Source organism: Mastomys coucha, unplaced genomic scaffold, assembly GCF_008632895.1.
Source record: "Mastomys coucha isolate ucsf_1 unplaced genomic scaffold, UCSF_Mcou_1 pScaffold18, whole genome shotgun sequence".
Taxonomy (NCBI): Eukaryota; Metazoa; Chordata; class Mammalia; order Rodentia; family Muridae; genus Mastomys; species Mastomys coucha.
In genome coordinates this window covers 109,721,310-109,745,587 of record NW_022196900.1, presented here as the reverse complement: position 1 = coordinate 109,745,587, position 24,278 = coordinate 109,721,310, and the positions used below count along the sequence as shown (strand labels likewise).

The 24,278-nt window shown below is 45.0% G+C and overlaps 1 protein-coding gene and 1 non-coding gene across 13 annotated transcripts in view; both read right to left on the bottom strand.

The window, feature by feature from the left end:
* Window positions 1-24,278, bottom strand: part of Rere (arginine-glutamic acid dipeptide repeats) — a 358,397-nt gene that overhangs the window by 70,084 nt on the left and 264,035 nt on the right. For all 12 annotated transcript variants that reach the window (XM_031379531.1, XM_031379537.1, XM_031379534.1 and 9 more), the window contains one exon: window positions 15,497-15,595. In XM_031379531.1, coding sequence (XP_031235391.1) covers window positions 15,497-15,595 — 99 coding nt within the window. The remainder of the gene's footprint in view (window positions 1-15,496; window positions 15,596-24,278) is intronic.
* Window positions 22,132-22,238, bottom strand: LOC116097206. Its single transcript, XR_004121268.1, has one exon. It is a non-coding gene; the product is annotated as a U6 spliceosomal RNA (small nuclear RNA).

Here is a 24,278-nt window from a genome sequence, read left to right as displayed (position 1 = left end):
GAAATCTGCCTGCCTCTGCCTCCCAAGTGCTGGGATTAAAGGCGTGCGCCACCACTGCCCAGCTCAAGTGTCATTTTTGTAAAAAACAAAAACAAAACAAAACAAAACAAAAGTCAGTTAATTTAAGAAAAGAAAAAACAAAACAACAACAACAACAAAACAGGCTGGAGAGATGGCTCAGCAGTTAAGAGCACTGGCTGCTCTTCCAGAGGTCCTGAGTTCAATTCCCAGCAACCACATGGTGGCTCACAACCATCTGTAATGGGATCAGATGCCCTCTTCTGGTGAGTCTGAAGACAGCTACAGTGTACTCATATAAATAAATAAATCGTTAAGAAACAAACAAACAAACAAAAAAAAACAACAACAAACCAGGGGAGCAAAACTAACAGTGCTGGGAACAAGAGCTGCAATGCAGAACAGCACTGGGGACTGAGGGGGAAGACGCCAAGAGACCTGGCAAAACGTTGAACAGTGCAGGTGTGAAGACCTGGTGGCATGCAGCTCAGTTAAGCTGAAGAACAGCAAACCCTATGCCTGATAAGGCCAGAAACAGACAAAGCTGTCTCTAGCTCCGAGCACTCAGTGTCTCGTCTGTGACGATATGCAAGTACAGAAGTAAGGCCCCTTGCACAGGCACAGCCTGCTTAGCCTGGAGAGCACAGAGCAGTGTGCAGGAGACACAGAAGCATTCTTGAGATGTGGGAGCAAGTGGATTACATACCTCACTGTGTGACCAGGATGGAGCACGTCTGACAGGAACTTAAAAGTGGAGGGGAAGGTTATTATACCGCTGATGAAATGAAGTTCTACAAGGCTGACAATTTACCAATGACGTGTTGCTCTAGGATCATAAAGTTTGAAGTAACCTCAAAACTGAGAGAGAAGTTAGGCTGTCTCCCAGGGTGATCTGCAAACAACGTTAAGATCTGTGCTGCTAAGGACTGGTGACTGAGGAGGAGAATGCTAAAAGCTCTGAGTGCACCCACAGTCGGTGTGGCCTGTGAGCAGCTTTGCCCGACAGTGGCACACAGCCTCCAGGTCTTCCCTGCGGCACAGGGCCAGTCAGCACAAACACTGGTGCTTCTATATAAAGTCCATTCCGTTTTAGATGTCAGAGGAGCTAGAAGTCTAGGTCATCTGGCTCCCCGCGCTTATGCTTATGATGACCTGGCTAAATTCGTTTTCTAAATTCCTGCTTGAAAAATGGGTAACAAGGCTAAAGAGATGGCTCAGCGGGTAACAGCACCGACTGCTCTTCCAAAGGTCCTGAGTTCAAGTTCCAACAATCACATGGTGATTCACAACCACCTGTAATGAGATCTGACGCCCTCTTCTGGTGTGTCTGAAGACAGCTACCGTGTACTTATTTATAATGATACATCTTTGGGCCGGAATGAGCAGAGACTGAGCAAGCGGGCTCTACCGGAGTAAGTGGGGCTGACCTGAGTGAGCAAAAAGGAGGTTATAAAAAGTCAATTCACAACAACCAAATGAAGGCTCACAACTATCTGTACAGCTACAGTGTGTACTCATATACATAAAATAAATAAATAAATCTTTAAAAAAAAAGGGGGGGAAGGAATGAAAATAGATAAGAAAATCTGCTTAGGAGTTGGGCACTGGACTGCACATTTGGGCTGACCACACCTTTTTGGAGAGAGCTGACTAGCAATGCTTGACATGTGCATAGAATTTTTTTTTTTTTTTTTTTTGGTGTTTTGAGATAGAGTTTCTCCGTATACCCTTGACTGTCCTGGAACTCACTTTGTAGACCAGGCTGGCCTTGAACTCAGAAATCCTCCTGCCTCTGCCTCCCAAGTGCTGGGATTAAAAGTGTGCGCCACCACTGTCCAGAGACATGTGCATAGATTTTAATGTTAAAGTCTGCTTCCCAGAAGACAGTCCAGAGCTGCAGAGGGAGAATGAGATGGGGCCAGCTCACAGCACAGGCTCCACCATGTGCACCATTCCCTTCCATTCCATGGACAGATGCACACACCTCTGAAGCCCATCTCTGCAGAGGGGAAGATTAGCAAAATTTCAACACAATTGTATTTGTGAATACACGCTTTAGTTTCATTTTTAAACTTATTTACCTTTATATGTTTGTTGCGTGAGTTTATGTACACTATGTGTATAGGTGCCTGTGGAGGGCAGAGGTGGTAGGGTCCCTAGAACTGGAGTTACAGGCAGTTGTGAGCTGCCTGATATGGATGCTGGGAACTGAACGCAGACCCTCTGTAAGAGCAGTAAGTACCCTCAAGTGCTGAACCATCTATCTAGCCTCCAGTTTCCTTAACAGAATAACGTTATTAATTTAAGAGGCAGTCTCTAGTCCATTTGCCTTACTAGGAGCCCCTACTTTTGAGATAAGGTATCATTAGGTTGCTCAAAATGGCTCTGAACTAATTGAGTATCCTAGCCCATCCTTGAGTTTGTAATTCTGTCTCAGCTGCCCAGGTACATAGGATTACAGGTATTCACCACCAAGTCTAGCGGGTCCTAAGTTTTCTCCACAAGTCTTCTTGCTGGTGTCACCCCTTGTCACTGAGGACTATAGATATTAAGGGGAAAAGAGCACGACTCCCTGGTCACTATCTCCACAAAGCTAAGTTTGCCTTGGAGCAGGGACTGGAGGCACCGATGCTGGGCAGGAGCCACAGAGCTGCATTCTGTGTGCAGAACAGTAGTCTTCTTGGTGTTTTGGAAGCATTATTCCTGAACACTTGGTAAAATGGCCCAGGACAGCAGTATATTGACCCTAAATATTAAGTCGAGTATGGCATCATAGGCCTCAGGCAGTGCGCTGCACTTCAGTCACTCTGCTTCATCCTCTGTCTTTCCTTTACTGTGCAACTTCCCTATCCCTTCCTGGCTAGTTCTCTGGTCTATTTATTTGATACTTTCCTAGTTCTCACTGTCAAGAATAATCATACAGAACACCCTTTGCATTGGTAAGCAAGCACTGACAGTGGTAGAGGAAGAGAGGCACACTGGAGGTTGGAGTGTGCATCACAGTAGGCAGCTTCTAGAGTCAGACCAACACACCAGTCACACTGCTTTGGAAAGAGTGCTAGGATGTACAAAACAGCTTGTCAGAGAAGCCAGGCTAACCTGGATATTGCTGCCAAGCTCCGTTCTGCTCACCGCCAATACCTTACTAAGTCTAAGACTATGACACTGGCAAAGGGTAAGACGTCCTCCCGCCCCCACCTTTTAGGAACTAATCTAGTAAGAAAAATCAGACAACTGAAGGTGTGGAGGTGTTTTTCAAACAAAGACACACGAAGGGAAGAAAAAGGACCAGCAAATACGTATGTAGTTGGCTCTGTGAAGCTTCAAGAGTGCACTGGTCCTCATAGATGACAGCAGCAGAGGAGCCTCGCCTGACAGGTCAGTCACTCATGGAGGTAGCCTGAGGTTCTACGGGAGCTTCTCTTCTATCCTTCCTTGTTCCATGTGCTGGGCTAGGTTCTAGGGACAAAGAGCACTAAATACAGTAACCAGACCTCATAGTTGAGCATGGAGATACCTGAAGAGGCATGCTATTATGGCCCAGTGGGCAGACTTGACACACTATCAGAGCCTAGGACTGAAGTGCTGGGGGAAAAGAATGGACTATTGCTGGGTGGGAACAAACCCAGGCCAGCACCTTTATACTACATGCAGCACTGCCCTCTGGGTCACCTTTATACTACATGCAGCACTGCCCTCTGCGTCAGTGGGCACAGTCGAGTGTAGTGCCAACTGTCAATTCCAGAACTGAAGTGAAAACTTAAGGTTCTTTGGAAAGTTGGTTGAATGGTGTTTTGCTGGGGCAAACACGTGAAGGAACATTTCGGTGAGGCAGACACAGGAGGGAGGATGTACTGCTAAAGCAAGCATGGGAAAGGTCACGTGATGAAGGATTCTTTGCTAACAACACACATGTATTGGTCTGTTTTACACTGGTAGTTGATCTATATCTGTCGGGACTCCATAGAGAGAAATGCACCATAAAACTTCTGGTGCTGTACTGCAGCTTCTTGCTGCTTCTGCAGACTCTGGCTGATCGGATGCAGGTGCTGAGGCAAGGCATGTGAACAACATGTGATGTCTGGAGTATATAAATAGGACTTGATGGACAGTGATGGAGGCGGAGAGTGGCTTGCTGGTACAGCTAGGTGTGCAATGCTTGTGGGTGTTGAGCCTTCACAGATTTTCGCTTCCCTGAGAGAGGCACAGCTGAAAACTTGTCCTGGTTGTATTAGTCAGGGTTTCTATTTCTGCACAACATCATGACCAAGAAACAAATTGGGGAGGAAAGAGTTTATTGAGCTTACACTTCCACATTGCTGTTTATCACCAGAGGAAGTCAGGACTGGAACTCAAGCAGGTCAGGAAGCAGGAGCTGATGCAGAGGCCATGGAGGGATGTTTCTTACTGGCTTGCTTCTCTTGGCTTGCTCAGCCTGCTCTCTTATAGAACCCAAGACTTCCAGCCCAGGGATGGCACCACCTACAAGGGGCAATTGAGAAAATGCCCCACAGCTGGATCTCATGGAGGCACTTTCCCAACTGAAACTCCCTTCTCTGTGATAACTTCAGCCTGTATCAAGTTGACACACAAAACCAGCCAGTACACTGGTGTTCCTACTGGCCCTGGTCCCTCCTGCTGACTCGAGCCGAGGCTGAGGCCTGGCCGTCTCTGCTAGGTCGTGCCACTGCTGCTGGCTCCTGTTTGCTATCCCAACTCTACTGAACTGCTGGTGTATCTATCCATCCATGAGAGTTTGCGAGTGGGCTGAGCTCCTACTGCTGACCTGTGAACTGAACAGCCGATTTCCAGACAACACAGACTGGAGCTGCCCCAAGGAACCTCTCTAAACAGGTCCACTTCCCCCAACCCCCCGAATCCTTGCATCCTTTCTTTCCCACTGCCTCTGGTGGGTGGTGGGCTAAAAGAGCTTAAAGCATTTAAGAACCATCATTTAAAATAGGTGTTAGAAAAAATTAAAATTACAAAGAATTCTAGAGACAGAAGCAGGGAAAAATCTCTTGAGTTTGAGGCTAGCCTGGTCCACATAGTGAGTTCTGGGCCAGCCATGGCTACATAGTGAATGGCTCTCAAAAACAAACACCTACAACAAAAGTCAGTGGACACAGAAACTAGCCAACTTTGTCAAATAACGGTATCACAGAGATCCTTTTCCTGAGCAGACTTTCAAAGTTAGCACTGGACCCAATGGAGAAAGGTTCTTTTTTAACCCTTTCTTTCCAACAGGCGATAAACTGCAGAGTACTGGCTTGATAATCCTTAATTGCTTCAAGTTTACTTGCTCAGTTAACCTCCTAGTAACAGCTGTTCATGCCATCTCCTTTTCAGGTATTTTTCTTATGCCTGAATACACAAGAAAACAGCTGCTTGCACAAATGTGGAATTTGGGGTAAACGCAGGTAGTACAGTAAACACTGTCTACTCTGGTTATAAAACCAACATGCTTCAGACTCTGCCCACTGAGCTGGGAGAGCAAGAGGCTGGCTCAGAACCCTACAGAACAGAAACCACAAGAGACAGCAGGGAGGAGCCGGGCCGGGCCGGAGGAAGCAGAATTGCTCACAGGCACGCCCATTTGCTCAGTTACAGGAATGAAATTCAGAGGAGCAGCATGAGCTTCTAGATGCCCACAGCCTACTGTATCTCTTCCGGGGCTCTTCTGCTACATCTGCTCTGGGGCCCTCTAAGGTGGGCTCCCCTTCCACACCAGCCCCACACTCAGATTTCCTCAGCCAGCATACAGACACCCAGATGACCATACTATTATAGCACAGTAACCATGGCTTCAACAGACAAAGCCTAGACAGACACACTGGGCAGGACCTCTCACTAGTATGAGGGGATCACTGCATTCTGTCTCTTTGGTCCAGAATGTTCTTCTCCTATATTTTTGCAAAGCTGGCTCTCAAATATTTTATATGTCTTCACTCAAGAGTGACATATCAAGGCTACCTTAAGTAAAGTTCAGTGTGCGGCCTGCACTGCATATTGCTTCCCTATGCGTTTTCTCATCTCACTGAGTTAACACTTGCCAACGGGTATTACTTACCTCATTCAGTGCACGAGAGCAGGCATATTTGTCTATTTTGGCTGCTACAGCCTCAGCCTAGAAAGTTGCCTGGCTGGACTTTAATCAGTAAGTCTACATCAGAACTGAATAGATCCTTCCAGCCCCTGTCAATCACAGGGCCACCCCATGACTACGGCCTCTGCAGCAGAGGCCTTCCTTATCAGGCAAGGGACAGGAGGTAGGAGCTGGCTCTGAATGAGCTCCACCCTCAGGAACTCCTGCTTTATTCCTTTCTTTCCTTTCTCCCAACACCAAATCCTAGTTAGCAGTCTAGTGTACAAGGAAGGCTCTGGTGTTGATATACACAGAATGTTCCAAGCACACACATTGAAACCGACTCTGTTCTGTTGCTAAGAAACTGACAAGGAAAAAGGTTTCTATCCTCTTCATTTATAAAACATCCACTTTGTCTATGGGAGAGCTACATGCAATTCCTCAAGCCCCCTTGTGTCTTGTTCCCTTTTTTAAAAGAACAGAGAAAGGTGACTGAGTGCTGAGAAGTATATGCTAGCTCCATTTTTTTTACGTGTCCTTGAAAACGAGATGGAAAATGTGGTTCCAACAGCCCACTGCCCTAGTATTTATGAATCTTTCAAGCTGAAGACATCCCCATTGTCCCTCTCAAGGAAAAATGAAAAATGTGCAATGAAAAGTAATCTTTGACTAAAATGATTATCTTGAACTACAAGGAACAATCCCAGAGCATGTTCATGCCCATCGTGGAGTTCTTTCCCTGCCTCAGCTCTATTCTACCTAGCTCTAAGCCCCCCCCACCCCCCACACACACACTCACCAGGAGCCCTGGATGGTGACACTATGTATTGCTGGCTTTAAAAGAAAACCAAGTAAAAATATTGCTGAGAGATAATGAGTTGTAGAAAAGGGCAACAGAAAATGAAAATGACTTTTGCTTTACAAATGAAGAGGGGAAAAATAGAAAAACACAACACATCTTTGGCCACAGTATAGCAAGGGAGCATGGAAGCAATGAAGCCATGTGTGTAAAAGGGAAGGCTATGCTGGGCAGTGGTGGTGCACGCCTTTAATCCCAGCACTTGGGAGGCAGAGGCAGGTGGATTTCTTAGTTAGAGGCCAGCCTGGTCTACAGAGTGAGTTCCTGGACAGCCAGGGCCATACAGAGAAACCCTGTCTTGGAAAAAAAGAGAGGTGTGTGTGGGGGGGGGGGGGGGGGGGAGTTGGGAAGGCCACAGCCTCATCTCTAGATTTCATTCAGAGGCAAAAACCTTCTTCTAATGCTTGTAAATGTTACTCAAGGATTTAAAAGTATTTTCCCTTACAGCTTAAACAGTGGAGTCTTTTTGCAAATGAAATGATAGAACTGATTGCCTTCCACCACCTTTCTGTACATATAATTTTTAATTCACTGTCTTATTTCCAAAAGAACTTAGCAATAAACTCTGTCCTCTACACACACTGCTGACTTTGTAAACAAGGTTCTGCTTCAAAGGCTGAGGGAGTTAATCTCAGGAGCAGTCCAACTTTATAGACAGCTGACAGGCAAATCTTACCTAAATCTAGCTCTGTGTTGTTCAGGAAGGTCTGAACATTACCTTGGGCCCCACTCCAAGCACACAGCTAACCGAGCGGTCAGTAACGAACAGTCAGCATCCATCTTTCTCTGTTTCCTACTCTCTCTCTCTTTTTTTTTTTAAGATTTATTTATTTCATGTATGTGAGTACACTGTCACTATGTTCAGACACACCAGAAGAGGGCATTAGCTCCCATTATAGATGGTTGTGAGCCACATGTGGTTGCTGGGAATTGAGCTCAGGACCTCTGGAAGAGCAGTCAGTGCCCTTAATCCCTCTAGCCCCTCTGTTTCCTACTCTCATAGCTGAGAACTTAAGCTGTTCACTAGGAACAGAATCAACTTACAGCTGGGTGTGGCGATGCTACCTATAATACCTACCACATACTGCCAACTCTAGACGGGTCTGAGAAACAGTGTGACCATGGCCAAAAACAAAACAAAATGGAAGAGAAAGGAACGTATGGAGGAATAGTATGCACTCAGCTTAAAAACGGAGGACGGTAGGGTGCGTAGCACAGAGAGGCTCCTGTGAGGACGAACAGGATCAAGAACAGCTGTCGTAAATCACTGCGGTTTCCAGGGGGAGGAGGATATTTTTCAGCTTAAAGTTTTGGTCTAGATGGATCAGTGGTCACAAATACTTCTTGTTCTTGAGAAGGACCAGGTCCCAGTTCCCAGCGCACACTTGGTGCCTTGCAACTGATAGTAGCTCAGCTCCAGGGGACTATGTGCCTCTGGCAGCTCCTGGCCACACGCAAACACCCACACATACCCATATACCAATTTTTGTTTGTTTGTTTGTTTTTCGAGACAGGGTTTCTCTGTGTAGCCCTGGTTGTCCTGAAACTCATTCTGTAGATCAGGCTGGCCTCGAACTCATAATCCTCCTGCCTCCGCCTCTGTCAGCTGGTGGTGCTTGTTTGCCTTTAATCTCAGCACTCAGGGGACAGCAGACTGGACTTCAGTCAGCTTCTGAGTTCCAGGCTAGCTAGAGCTTCAGAGTAAGACCCGGTCTCAAACAAAACAAAACAAAAACAAACAAAAAGCCCCCAACTAAGCAACCAAACAAATAAAAACAAAAACAAAACCCTCAATAACCCTGTAGTCAGAAGTTCAAGTCAGGCTTGGTCACACATGTTGAAATTCCATGTTTAGAAGGCTGAGGCAAGAAGATTGCTGAGCTCAGAGTCAATGGAAGTTACACAGCATGACCCAATCTCAAAATAAATAAATAAATAAATAAATAAATAAATAAATAAGTAAAAATCTGAGAATTCAATACTATATGACTCAATTTACATGCACACAACTCTAAGCATATAATTTAAGCTACAATGTTATAAAACATGTATTTACATAAAAATATCCAATAAGGAGGTTTTAACAACGTTCTAACCTTGGGGAATGGGATATATTTAAAATAATAAAACTAATAGGTTCATCTTAAGTGCCATACAGGAAGGGTGCCCATCACCAGCATCATTCAGATCACTATGTAACATCAACAAAAGTCACAACTAAGCCTTCCCCTATGTCATGCATATAAGGCTTAACACCAGGCCTCTGGGATGTGAAGTAGGTGTAGCCTAGCTATAGCCCTTCCTCAGCAGTGCACTGTGCCCTCCTTGGCCCTCCCAGGCCCCCGGCTGTTTCTTGGACATTGACTTTGATTCTGCTGTGGATTACATACACTTTCTTCTGCTGCCACACAGTAAGTACAAACAGTAAGTAAAATTCGTTATATTTCTACCCCACTAAGCAGCTCTGTCTTCTGGCACATCCTGATGAGGGCTGGCTGAAAAGAACAAACAATGAAAACAATGTTTCCTCCAGCAGACTTTGCAAAGGGGCATGACAAAGGCATCTCAAGTGAGGCTGGGAAGACCCCAGTGTTTGGATTCTGCAATTAGGGAACTGCTTGGCCAGCTGCACCGCTCGCTGCACTGTGGACACTCAGAAAGTTACCTTGCGGTGTATGGCCTGTCCATTCTGAAAGGCAGCTACTATGTGTATCTATAACAACGTTTTCCTCAGCAAGAAGAGTTGGATGTTTTCTAGCTTATGAACTTGTGACTGAATCCACACACATGATTAATCTGTCACTAGTGTGGAGTTGGTTAAAAAAATTGTTTGACTAGATGGTTCACCTCAATGAATAACAACAAAACTGTTGATATAAAACAGTTAATGAGAAGCATATTTCACAATAAAAGCTACAGTTATTAACTACAGAAGCAGGGAAGGGAGACTTCCTCTGCTCTGGTTCTGTGTAGTTCAGACTGTGGCCTCTGGATTATATTTAAATGGGTTTATCATGTTTAATTAAAAACTTAGTAACCTAGGATTTGTGTTTTTATTTAATTACTTTTAAATTTTTAAATTGATTTGTTCTATGTATGTGAGCACACTGTAGCTGTCTTCAGACACACCAGAGGAGGGCATTGGACCCCATTACAGATGGTGTGAGCCGCCATGATCACTGAGCCATCTCTCCAGCAACTGTGTTTTTATTTCCTTTTTTTTTCTCTTCATAATTTCTACTAGTTTGGATGACTTCTTGAAAAGAAATGGTGCTTTAGCAAAAGGTATGTGAAATTGGTTAATCATCAGTTTAACCCTTACAGACATTATCCAGCCATTTGTTCTGGCCCATCCTGTAGGATATGGAAAGAGTCATGAATTTATACTCTTTCCTTAAACCTTCTCTGATCTGACCCCATCCATCTAACCTGAGATATTATGCCATTAGGTGAGCTACCAGGGTGATTCTTGTAATTGCTCTATGAAAGCAGAATTTGTTTGTAGTATCTAGTTCAGGAATTGGCAAGAACTAGTTGTGCAGGCTAGTTTTATTTTTTGGATTTTCAAGACAGCGTCTCTCTGTGTAGACCTGGCTGTTCTTGAACTCCTGGAGCAGACTAGCCTCAAACTCAGAGGTCTACCTCTGTCAGCCTTCCAAATGCTGGGATGAATGGTGTGTGCTATCACTCCCAGCTGTGCTGGCTGGTTTATGTCAACTTGACAAAAGTTAGAGTTATCAGAGAGGAGAGAGCTTCAATTGAGAAAATGCCTCCATAAAAAATAGGGCTATAGAAAAACTTGTACAGCAATTTCTTAATTAGGGATTAATGTGGGAGGTCCCAGCCCTTTGTTGATGTAGCCCACCCCCCCCCCGGCTGGTGGTCCTGGGTTCTATAAGAACACAGGCAGAGCAAGCCAGTAAGCAGCACCCCTCCATGGCTTCTGCATCAGCCCCTGCCTTCAGGTTCCTGCCCTGTTTGAGTTCCTGTCCTGACTTTCTTCAATGATGAACAATGATGTGGAATTGTAAGCAAATTAAGTACTGTCTCTTTGGGACACAGTATTTCATCACGACACTAGTATCCCTAACTAAGCACTAGAGTAAGTTTGATCTTAGAGCAGCAGGGCTTACTTCCATCAGCCCCAACTTAACTTCACTTAGAATATCACCTCCATAAAGGAAGAAGGAAAGGGACGACACAAGGGGCAGACATCCCACTGTGTCCAGAAAGAGAGGCTGCCATGCTATTGCTGAAAGATGATGAAGAAGACTTCTTCAGAAGTCAAAATGCACCTGCTCCCAACCCTGAGACTGGGCTGGGCCACTTTCACACAGAGACCAGCCTGTCTCTGCCACCCAAGTGCTGGCATTAAAGATGCACACTGCTAAACTGGCTACAAAAGTCTAAAATCTAAGATCAATTTTGGAAAGCATGTAAAAGATTTTACATCAATTCATAAATATCAACCAATCATTTCACATTTGAAAATGCTGGACTCAAGATGAACTTAGTTACAGCAGACGGTCTTTGTAAACAATAGTCTGTAAGCTTGTCGCTAGGAGACTTTACCCTCACCATTTTATAAAGTAGGAATACAGTCAACTTGGTCTGGAGAGAGCCTGCCAGCTGGGACACTGATGTTTCTGCAGAGGTGGAGGGGTCATCTCCCAACTTCCATGCTGGCTCCAGCTCCAGGGTAGTCTGAGGCCTCTGTAAGCTCTCTCCCTCCAAGAGCATTCACTTGCTTGTGTTTAAATTTGATTCAAGCCATGTAGTGGCTTTAATCCCAGCACGTGGGAGGCAGAGGCAGGTGGATTTCTGAGTTCGAGGCCAGCCTGGTCTACAGAGTGAGTTCCAGGACAGCCAGGGCTACACTAAGAAACCCTGTCTCACCACCCCCAACCAAAAAAAAAAGAAGAGTACAAAAAAAAAGTTTTATTCAAAACAACAACAAATCTAAATATAAAAACTTTGAAAACAACGAGAAAACCACATCTGTAATCCTAGCAGCTGGCAGGTGAAGGCAGGAGGGTAAGGAGCTCAGCGTCTACCCAGCTCCACACGGAATCTGAGAGCCTAGGACATAAGACCTGTCTCAGTGAAACAAACAAAACATGAAAGAAAAAAGAAAAAACCTGGGAGGTGGCGGCACACGGAAGGTGCAGGTCAGAAGGGGACAACGATTACAGAGCATGCAGAGGACTGAGCTCAGCTCTAAGGTACAGTTAGGGTCTACACTAGTGGTCCCCACCCTTCCTAATGCTGCGACCCTTTAATACACTTCCTCAGGTTGTGATGACACCAACCATAACATTATTTCATTGTACTTCATAAATGTAATTCTGCTACTGTTAGGAATCATATTGTAAATACCTGACATATACAGGATATGCAACCTCCAGAGGAGCCTGATCCACAGGTTGAGAACTGATGGTCTACACTATGAGGGACAGAAGCTGGATTCTTCATGGAACAGTTGCTTGACAAAGTAAGGAAATGTAGATCACCTTTCTGGCCCAGCAGGGTAACTCTGACCTCAGCATTTACAACCATTTTGTGGAAGTCACTTAGGTACATCACATAGATTAACATACTAGAGACAGCAAAGTAAAAATAACCAGAATAAGGGCCAGGTGGTGGTGGCACATGCCTTTAATCCCAGCACTTGGGAGGCAGAGGCAGGCAGATTTCTGAGTTCCAGGCCAGCCTGGTCTACAGAGTGAGTTCTAGGACAGCCAGGGCTATACAGAGAAACCCTGTCTCGAAAAACAAAAAAACAAAAAAAAACAAAAACCCAGAATGTTCCAAGGATATGGAACACCAAGAAAGAAAAAAAATCAAAGGGAGTTAGGCATATGCACCTATTTCAGCTTGGAGACATTTGTGTAGCTTATTCCTGTTATTTCCAGGGAGAAATTCACCAGAGAAATTGTGGTGAACTCAATAGCCGATGGTCTCATAGTGTAAGGCAGGCTAGGGTAAAGAGGGACTGCCTTGTCGCCACGGTTAGCTATTTCAGACTTGATGCAGATGCATCAGGAGCTTCCTTCAACCCATCAGTCATCCATCATGTCCTCTCAGTCACCTTCCAGGTCTGAGGTTTCAGAAAGCGAAGCTTAGCTTTCATAAACAAGGGGACTATTATACCCTAAACTCTGTAAGGCTGGGTGACTGCTAAGCCATTTCTCAAACAAGAAGCAAAACATGATAAAAATGAACCCAAACCAACGTGTGCTTCCATGGTTAAGAATTATTACCCCCCCTACCCCCCAAAAAGTTAAAAAAAACGGATGGTGGTGGCGCATGCCTTTAATCCCAGCACTTGGGAGGCAGAGGCAGGCGGATTTCTGAAGTCGAGGCCAGCCTGGTCTACAGAGTGAGTACCAGGACAGCCAGGGCTACACAGAGAAACCCTGTCTCGAAAAAACAACAACAACAACAACAACAAAAAAACCCTAGAATTATTATCCCACACTTGGAATGTTTGTCGCTTTGGATCCCTGTTTTGTTTTTCAGAATGGAGCTGGATTCTTTCAGATGCCCAAGGCTCCTCATCCCCCACCCTTCTGCAGCAGTGGAGCCGGCATGAGCAGAGCCCTCATGAGAAAAGCCCGCATGAGCAGAGCCGGCATGAGCAGAGCCCGCATGAGCAGAGCCGGCATGAGCAGAGCCCGCATGAGCAGAGCCCGCATGAGCAGAGCCCGCATGAGCAGAGCTACAGAAAAGGAACTCGGTTTTCTTTTTAGAGAGGCAGAAGAGAAGACTCTGTTGTGTATGCTAAACATTCCAGGGGGAATGAGAGGTCATGCCTGAAAGGACAGGGGAGTCAGGGCTGGAGCAGTGGGAGGTGGAGCAGGAAGGGAGACAGCCGGGTGAGAGCAGGAACCAGAAGAGGCAGGAGAAGGTTAGGGAATCACGGCAGACAGACAGAGAGATGCAGCTCAGGCTGCAGGAATCCTACACGCAGTCAGGCATGATGCCCTGAGACAGGCCAAGGTAGAGTGACATCTCAGACAGCCTAGTTACACATCCACTCTCTCCTTTTCTCCCCTGTATCTTCCTCTACAAAGGCTTTTGCGAACTGAAAATCAAACCAATTGGAATTCTAGCTCCTGCCTATAAAAATAGGCTTATGGTGAAAGTGTGTCAGCATGACCTCTCAAAACAGCTCAAGTTTTTGGTTTTTTTGCTTTAAGCCATCACCTGAATATGAAACTCCTGTGGCTCTGCCTTCCTTACACCTACCCTAACACCCACTAACAAGAAAAATGTATTTGTGGAGCAAACGACAACATTTCACCACTTGTCCTGCCCCTGGGCCACCTTCCCCCTCTTCCCTTCTGCTCTCTCCTCACTGTGTCCCAGCCACCACCCCCTCTATTTCTTGCACATACCATTCACAGTTTTCACCTAAGTGCCTAGACTTCTTTTCTCCCCTTCTCACTCCCCAAAGGTCTTCCTGACCCCAGTTCTTTAAGGCAGTATCCCGCTCAGCTGTTCCCACCTCATCCTACCCTTGTTTCCTGGTCACCGCCCACCACTAGCACATACTGAGCTAAGACAGTTTCCCTCTTAGGACTAAGAAATATCATGCTCTTAACAATGCTCCTAGCATAGGACCTAGCACACAGTAGGCCTGCCAGAAACACTGTTGCATGAAAGTGAACAGTATCACAAAAAGCACTTTTCCTTAGCATGCTTTAGAACAGAATTGAAGAACGTTCCACCAACTCTGTATTTCAATTGCATTTGACCTTAAGGGCAAATGTTGGGCAGTCACTGTCATACTGCAAAGGCACAGAAACCTGTGAGCTATCTGTGGGATGGGAACCACAGGCTTGCATGTCTATGTTTATGGGCTCCTTTCCCTCCCCATCTCCTTCAGTGTTCAGTCTATGCTCCCTGCTCTGGAGCAACTGCTGTCAGCTGGAGGTCCTAAACTCAAGTCACCAGCACACTATTCCAGGTTCTGGTTTTGACAATGGTTGGGACATGGTTAAAATAGGGAAGAATCACACACAATCCTATGCCAGAAACAAAATCCCACCAACCTTCTTTAGGAGTAACTGTTAAATTCAGAGAAAATTTCCCCATCATCTATGGATCCTAAGGATACTAAAATCAAGTTAAGTCTTTCTTACAGATTTCCCCTGGTGGGTGGCACATTTCAGGCACCTCTCAGTCAGCAGAGAAGGATGTAGGTGTTCTGCTGTTCTGTTCCTTTGAGACAGGGTCTAGATAAACTTAGAGAAATGCTGGCAGGCATCAGCACAGCAACCATCCTCAACGACGTGAGTGTCACAGACGCACATGCAACCACACTCAGCTTTAAAAAAAAAAAAAAAAGGTACTGGGGATTTGAACTCCGTCCTCATGCTTGTATAGCAAGGGCTCTTCTCAGCATAGCTGTTCCCTTTTACCATGAACAGTCTGTCTTCTGAATGAGCCCCTCCCATGGGGACCAGGGAGGCTGCAGACAAGCAGTACTATCCCAAAGGCCCAGAGCCCAAGGCACACAGGACGATGCTCACCACTTCATCCTCTGTCCAGCACTTCTCGATCAGCTTGGGCACAGGCTTCTTCACCAGGCGCTGCAGAGCTTTGCCGGCGTCATAACTGCTTTCATGTAGCTGAGACGACAATGACCTTAGTTAATTAGCTGTCCCACAAAGACATCGAGACAAATCAATAATTACAAGTCCCATAGCTTTATATTCTCTCTCTTTATCTATATTCTTTAGAAGAACCATGGAAGAACAATATTTTGTGGTAATCCACTGCCACCTGAACACTCCCCTCTCCACTCAATCCCCATCCCCGTTGTTGGGACTGTCCCTTTATGGTGCAAGTATTGAAGGTTCAGCCCAGTAGACATCACTGGAAGGGTTAGAACTCCGAGAGGGAGGAACTACACAGGGTATGTTTGTTTCCCACCTGCCCCAAGGTGAGCACTTCCTCCTTCATACAGCCTCTACTAGACTACATGTTTCCTTATTGACAAGCACAGAAAAGAAAGCAGCCAAGCAACCCCACAACTTAGGAACTCTACGGAGCCTGACATTCCCAAGGTGATCGAGCTCAGATGTGCTGGAGTATGGAACACTGGTTTGCACAAGGAAGGAGACAAGTAAAGCAGAGAACTTTCTGGCAATAAGGACAACATTAAGGCTTGGGGGGCGGGGAGGGGGGTAGATGTGTCTTTAATCCCAGCACTTGGAAGGAGAAGCACCCTGAGTTCTGAGTTCGAGGCCAGCATGGTCTACAGAGGGAGTTCCAGGACAGCCAAGGTTACACAGAGAAACTTTGTCTTGAAAACAAAACACAAAATCAAGCCACCCCCCCCCCCCACACACACACATACAAATGTGCGCCAAAGCCCAACAAAGCCAACATCTGTAGAACACATGGCCTGACAAGGAGCTCAGCACACACATGGGCACTCAGTGCCTTCACTAATCCTGTAAGAAAGATTTGCTTGTACTTAATCCTACGATACAAGAACAACTGTCACACCATCTCACAAGTGAGGAAGCCATGCACCTTGGAAAGATGAGTATAGGTGCTCACCACAAGGTGGGAGTCAACACTCAAACCCAGCAGAAGCCTCAAGCTCCTGTTCCATTCTTTTTTTTTTTTTTTTTTTTTTTTTTTTTTTTTTTTCGAGACAGGGTTTCTCTGTGTAGCCCTGGCTGTCCTGGAACTCACTCTGTAGACCAGGCTGTCCTCGAACTCAGAAATCTGCCTGCCTCTGCCTCCTGAATGCTGAGAATAAAGGTGTGTGCCACCACTGCCTGGCTCTTACTCCATTTTTTCCAAAACAGGCCGAGGATAGACTAGATTCTTTTCTAGTCATTTTTGTGAAGTAATTTGCTAGAAAGCATTAAAAGGGTGCAAAATATAGACTTTCAAAAGACATAATTGGCCGGGCGGTGGTGGCGCATGCCTTTAATCTCAGCACCTGGGAGGCAGAGGCGGGTGGATTTCTGAGTTTGAGGCCAGCCTGGTCTACAGAGTGAGTACCAAGACAGCTAGGGCTTCACGGAAAAACCCTGTCTCAAAAAACCAAAAAGAAAAACAAACAAACAAAAAAAGACATAATTGTGTACCTGGAGCTCTGAATGAAGAAGCTGGCCCTTCAGAGCAGCCACCTTTCCTGGAAGTGCTGCAGCCACTGACCACTCCTGCCCCACAAAGGCACTCTGCTGAGGCCTCTACATCCTACCTTTCCTTTCAGATGGTGATGAGAGCCACTGGGCAGAAGGATCCTCATGCTTAATCTACACCTACTACCTGCAGTACTCTCTCTAAAACCCTGCTGAAATCTGACTTCCCATCAGAGCTCAAGATGACCTCAAGACATACTAGTTAAACTAAAAGAATAAAGGCCTTCAAGCCCTGTCCCTCTGCAGACTCACCCAAATGGAAAGCTGTTTGCCTATACTTTATCATTCAGGTTTCTGCAGCTTGCCTTCTTTCAGATGCACAAAAAAAGTAAAATCAAGTCAGATGTTCATACTCTGTTTAAAACAAGGGCCCATTTGCCAAGCTCTCTAATACAATGAGGACTTTTAATGACACAACACAAAAGGACACTGAACAGAAGGAAAATTTATATGCCTGCTCAATTTAAAAAGCACATACTTTAGTGATAATTTAAAATAAAATCAAGTTGATCAAATTGAAACTTCTAATAAAAACCTCAAGGCAAGACATTAGTAATTTTTTATAAGCAGTTATTCTAGTGTATGGGATAACGATACGGCAACATGGAAAACTATGGGCCATGGTGAGGGTCTGCTTGCATAAAAAAATCCCAGCCACCATTTATGAGCAAGTAACTCCTAAGAGTGAGTCTTGTGGGCTGGAGAGATGGCTCAGCAGGTAAGAGCACTGACTGCTCTTCCAAAGGTCCTGAGTTCAAATCCCAGCAACCACATGGTGGCTCACAACCACCTGTAATGAGATCTGACGCCCTCTTCTGGTGTGTCTGAACTTTGGGCCAATTCGAGCAGAGGTCCTAAAGTCAATTCCCAATAACCAAATGAAGGCTCACAACTATCTGTACAGCTACAGTGTGTACTCATATATAAAATAAATAAATAAATCTTAAAAAAAAAAAAGAGTGAGTCTTGCTGGACTGGTAAGCTCCAGGTTCAGTGAGAGACTACTTCAAACATCAAGGTGGGGAGACGCTAGCTTACACTACCCTTCCTGGGGTCTGCATTAGGACCCAGCAGTCTTCTCAGGTGCTTACAACTGCCTGTATCATTACTTCCAGGGGACCCAATGCCTCAAGCCGTGAGGTACCTACCTACAGTCATGTGAACATAGACATATACACATGATTATAAGTAAAATTTAAAGAATATTTTTAAAAGGGTAAAGTGGGGGCTGGAGAGATGGCTCAGAGGTTAAGAGCACCCTGGCTGTTCTTCCAGCCATCCTGAGTTCAACTCTCAGCAGCCACATGGTGGCTCACAACCATCTGTAATGGGATCTGATGCCCTCTTCTGGTGTGTCTGAAGACAGCTGCTGTGTACCCATATGCATAAAATAAATATATAAAAAGAAGAGACAGTGGACAGTGATTAAGGACAACACGTGATGTCAACTTCTGGTTGACTGGGCTCAGGGAGGGTTAGGGAGGAGTGCTCAGAAGGGAAAGTCAGAGACAGGAAGGACTCTCAGGCCATCCACCTGCCTCTGCCTCTTGAGTGCTGGGACTGAAGAATATAGGCATGCAGCACCTAGCCTGGCTCTGCTCCATTTTTATCATTTTCTACACTGAAGACTGGTGAGGTTATAAACAAAGCCATGAACAGTTCATGAAATTTCATGAGAATTCTATTATAGTACACAGGAAATTTTTTAAACATTAAATCTCAGGTGTCTGGGACCAGGAAATTGCGCCTAAGAATATACAGCCTGGTCTAGAAGTGAACTGATATCGAATGTCATTAATCCTGCCTGCCTCTGGGAGAACTAGACAGAGCTTTAGGCTACAGTTGGAGAAATATGAGTGGCTACTGGACATGAGGATGGTGGTTTGTCAGAGAACACACTGCTGCTTGCATAACACCCTCAGCTGACTTTCTGGTGGGGTACTAAATGAAGAGACATCGCCCCACACTCCTGCATATATGCCTGGACATGCTTCAGACCACAATGATACCCGAAACAACCATGAAGGTAGCCTGAGCCTCCTCTGCTCTCCCGTTCCTATGTTCTTAACAAGCAACTGACCCATTGGCAACCTATCCTCTTAACATATCCTGGCTTCTACCAATCTAAGCTCAGTCAATATTTAAGAACCACCACCCAATTCTTCCCTGAAACAAACACACTTCTGGGAAGCACAGGGAATCTTGCTAGAGGGACCCCTACCACCTCACCCTCCTCCTCCTCCTCCCACCACCTCTACTACTACTACTACTACTACTACTACTACTACTACTACTATTACCACCTTACATGTATGTGTATCTCTGCACGTATGTCTGTGTGTGCAGGCATATACGTGCAGGTAACTGTAAAACTCAGGTCACTTGGAGCTGGATTTACAGGTGATTGAAAGATGCCTGACACGGATGCTAAGTGTCAGACCTGAACCTTCTGCAAAATCATCATATGCTCTTAACTGATGAGCCATCCTGCCAGTGAGGGATAACGTCTTTTTTTTTTTTTTTTAAAGATTTATTTATTTATTATGTGTAAGTAATCAGATCTCTTTATGGATGGTTGTGAGCCACCATGTGGTTGCTGGGATTTGAACTCAGGACCTTCGGAAGAGCAGTCAGTGCTCTTACCTGCTGAGCCATCTCTCCAGCCCGAGGGATAACGTCTTAATGTAACCCAGTTGATAGGAATCCTATCCGAGCAAGCTCAGGGAAGAGTGCGTGGTAGTGCACGCTTCAATTCCAGCACTCTGTATCACATTGGGCTGGAGATGCTCAGTGGCTAGGCACCTCTGCTTCTGCAGAGGACAGGGTTCAGTTCTCAGCACCTACATGGTTACATCTCCTACTAGGGTCACAATCTCTAAGTCTGAGGCTAGCCTGGTCTATAGAGAGAGTTGCAGGACAGTTGAGGCTACACAGAGAAATCCTGTCTCATAAAAACCAAGGGAGAGGGGCGAAGAAAGAGAGAAAGAGAAGCAGCAGCACTGTCCCTTACCCATGGAGAAGCATCCAGGACTCTCAGGGGACACCTGAAATGGACATGTTTCTTTCTGGAATTTTTAATATAATTACAAAAGTCATACTTTGCCGGGCAGTGGTGGCGCACACCTTTAATCCCAGCACTTGGGAGGCAGAGGCAGGTGGATTTCCAAGTTTGAGGCTAGCTTGGTCTACAGAGTTTGTTCCAGGACAGCCAGGGCTACACAGAGAAATCCTGTCTCAAAAAAAAAAACCCAAAAAGTCAATACAATTTAGATGTTACAAAACACGTAAACAGAGTGATCTAATTTTAAAGATTCACTTGTCTTTTTAGGCATGAGTGTTCACTGGAATGGAGAGCAGAAGAGGCTACTGGACTTGCTGGAGCTGCACCATGAGGGTACTGAGACTCTGCAAGAGCAGAGACGCTTTGCTGCTAAGCATCTCCCAGACCAACATGATACAGTTTTAAACAAAAGAAAAAGGAGTGAAAACCTCAGGTTATAAACACCTTCCACTCTTCACAAATCTATTAAGATCTGAAGTCTGATACCCACCGGGGCAGTGACTAGTCTGAGTCCCAGTGCTGCTGTGCTCAACAGAGTTCCCGAGGAAGCCCAACTTCCACAATCACTGCCTCAAAAAGCTAAAATCAGTTAAAAGTGTTTCTGGAGGCTAGACAGATGCCACAGTGGTTAAGAGCACTAACTGCTCTTCTAGAGGATCTGGGTTCAATCCCCAGCACCCACATGGCAGCTCAACTGTGTTCAAAATCAGACACTTTCACACAGATATACATGCAGGCAAAACATCAATGAAAACCAAAACAAAAAAAAAAAACAAAAACAAAAAACAAACAAACAAACAAACACCAAAAAAAAATTTTTTTAACAAGGGTTTCATTTAATCCCAGTACTCAGGAGGCAGAGGCAGGTGGATCTCTGTAGGTCTGAGGCCAGCCTGATCTACAGAGTGAGTTCAAAGATGGTGAAGGCTATATAGACATCATACCCTGTCTCAAAAACTAGGGTGGGGGTCAGAGTGGGACTCAGGGCCAGACTTGGTGGTACACTTGGCAAGCAGAAAGGCAGGCGTATGTCTGTGAGTTTGAGGCCAGTATACACGGTGAGTTCTAGGACAGCCAGGGCTACACAGTGAGATCCTACCTAGGGCAGGGCTCCATATAGCTTCCAGCTCATTATGTAGCCCAGGAGGGCTGGGAACTCCATATCCTCCTAGTCTGCCTCAAGAGTGATGGGACTCAGGTAACTCACAGGAGAAACAAAGACTTGGGGCTGGAGGGAGAACAAGCAACTGCAATCATGTTTCACCAAAGACACAGTTGTAATATTCTACAAATGCTATGACCTTCAGAGCTCCATAACAGGTTAGGCTATCTCTAAAGCATGCTGGGAAGGCCTGGAGGGCAGAACCTCTTCATCCCTTCAATGTGGATTCATTTTTACTCACCTTTAACAGACCCTCTTTTAGGTTCTCAGATGGACATAGTTATGAACAAGAACCATGGTGTGAAGTGGAGCAGTGCACACGGGACAAATTCACAGACCCAGGCTACTGACAAGTTGGATTCTATGTGTTCTGCCTGCCCCTCCATGAACAAGTAAGCTAGCTGGAGGAGGAGCTAAAGCGGCCATCTCCACACTCTTCGTGCTGGTGCATCTAACCTAACACTAGCTATCGTACTTGAACCTCTGAAATGGACATCACAATTATCTTCCCTGGGCTGGTTGGAGCACTGGCTGCTCTGCCAGAGGTCCTGAGTTCAATTCCCAGCAACCACATGGTGGCTCACAACCATCTGTGATGAGATCTGATGCCCTTTTCTGGTGCATCTGAAGACAGCTACAGTGTAATCACATACATAAAATAAATAAATCTTAAAAAAAAATTATTTTCCTTTAATGTCTAATAACAAGCATCATTACCTAAACACCTCACTGCCGTGGTTTGAAGTTAACACAACACAGATATTGCTCCTTTTTTTTTTTTAAAACATGGAACACTTCACGAATTTGCATGTCATTCTTGCGCAGGGGCCATGCTAATCTTTTCTGTATCGTTCCAATTTTAGTATATGTGCTGCCGAAGCGAGCATGATATTGATCCTTTTTATTGTGATTATTTTATTCGTGTATGTGTGTGTGTGTATGCATGTGTGTGTGTGTCTACACCAGGCGCAATAATGTTCTTTTTTGTTTGTTTGGTTGGTTTTTTTTTTGAGACAGGGTTTCTTTGTATAGCCTTGTACTGTCTCTGTAGACCAGGCTGGCCTCAACCTCAGAATTCCACCTGCCTCTGCCTCCCAAGTGCTGGGATTAAAGTCATATGCCACCACTGCCCGGCTGTTTGTTTTTTTAAGACAGGGTTTCTCCGTGTAGCCCTAGCTTCCTTGGAACTCACTGTATAGACCACTTGCAACTTAGAGATTCACCTGCTTCTGCCTCCAAAGGGCATGTATCACCATCACCCTTATCCGGCTTCAAGCTCTTAAAAACCAACCAGTCAAACAAAAAACCAACAACAACAACATAATTCTATGTATGATTGCTTTGCCAATGGAGGCTGGAAGAGGGCATTGGATCCCTTGGAACTGGAGTGACAGATGGTTGTGAGCTGCCACACGGATGCTAGGAAAGGAAGTGGGGTCCTCCACCAAGAGAAGTTAAGTGTGTTCTTAACTTCTGAGCCATCTCTCCAGCCCCTAGGGTAAGACTCTTGTTACCAGCTCCATCACAAACTATGGAATGGACATTTTCACTTGTGCAGTACCAGCACCAGCACTCTACCTGAAGCCCTCTTCCCTGAAACCATGAAGGTTTACATGAGACACAAAACATCAGATACCATGAGATTTAAAATAGCTATAAACCCTGCAGTGGTCTCCTCACTGGCAGTGCTATCTCAGATACATGGCTCAGGCTGTTGAGAGGCTCCGTAGAGCCTCTGACCCTTCCTGATTAGCAGTGAGAAAGGATCATGCCACAAGAAGAAAAACACGTTTCTGCATAATTGCCTAAGTTCAATGTGCTCCTTTTACTCTACCCGACAAATCACCCCTTGCTTATTACTTTCTATAATTTAATATATATAAGTGCTTTACTGGCAAGCCTCTCAAAAGAATAAATAATACTTAATGACTGCCTACAGTTTAATTAACTCATGATTGAACTTCTCATGGACTGCCATAAACATTAAATTATACCCTCCCTCAAAGCCGCCATGCATAGAAATCTAGTCTCAAGCCTTAACTCTCCTGCCTCTATAATTCTCAAATTTCAGCAACTTTGTGCATTGGACACAGAGGTGAGAGAATCAGCCTTAATGCTTGGTTATAAAGTATGTTATTTTACAGAGCAAGGACGAGGTCTTAATTTAAGTAAGATTGAAAATGTGCACAATGTCAGAACAGCTCATTTACATTACAGTAGTCATTAAACATCTCTGGGTCTCTAGCTTCCTCATTAGCTTAAACTTGAGTATTACCACAAGGTTTCTAGTTCTGCTCTGGCTTCTCATAGGAGCTGCCATTTCTGCCTGTGTGATGTTGCAAATAAATTTTCTTTTTGGCATGGCTCAGCTGTCAGGCACCTCTGTTCTATAATGAACCCATGAATTACATCTCCCTGCTCTGACATCTCTGGTCTCACACATCAAAATATTGTTCTACAATTGTAATTTATAACTTAATTTAAATGTCCCTTTTCCTGTGACCTTTTTAGATCAAATGGCAGTGTGCCTGGCAGTTTCTACCATACCAAAGCACCTTTTACAATTACAGTCATTAGAGCGACTACAGGAAAAGCCTCTGTCACACTGCCTTTAAGCCAAATGTTTAATAAATGTAGTCTATTAAGAACAATGTAAGATTAGAGTCTTCCGCTATCTAAAATATGCTATATACACAGCAAGAAACAACCAAAATAACTTAGGATGGGAAAAAGCAGGATTTGGATCTTATAATTGTTTGTATACTTAAAAAAAATTGTTTAAAACATCCTTCATGTGCAGGTGTTCTGTGTATGAGTACACACATGGTGCAGGTGTTCTGTGTATGAGTACATACATGATGCAGGTGTTCTGTGTATGAGTACACGTGGTGCAGGTGTTCTGTGTATGAGCACACGTGGTGCAGGTG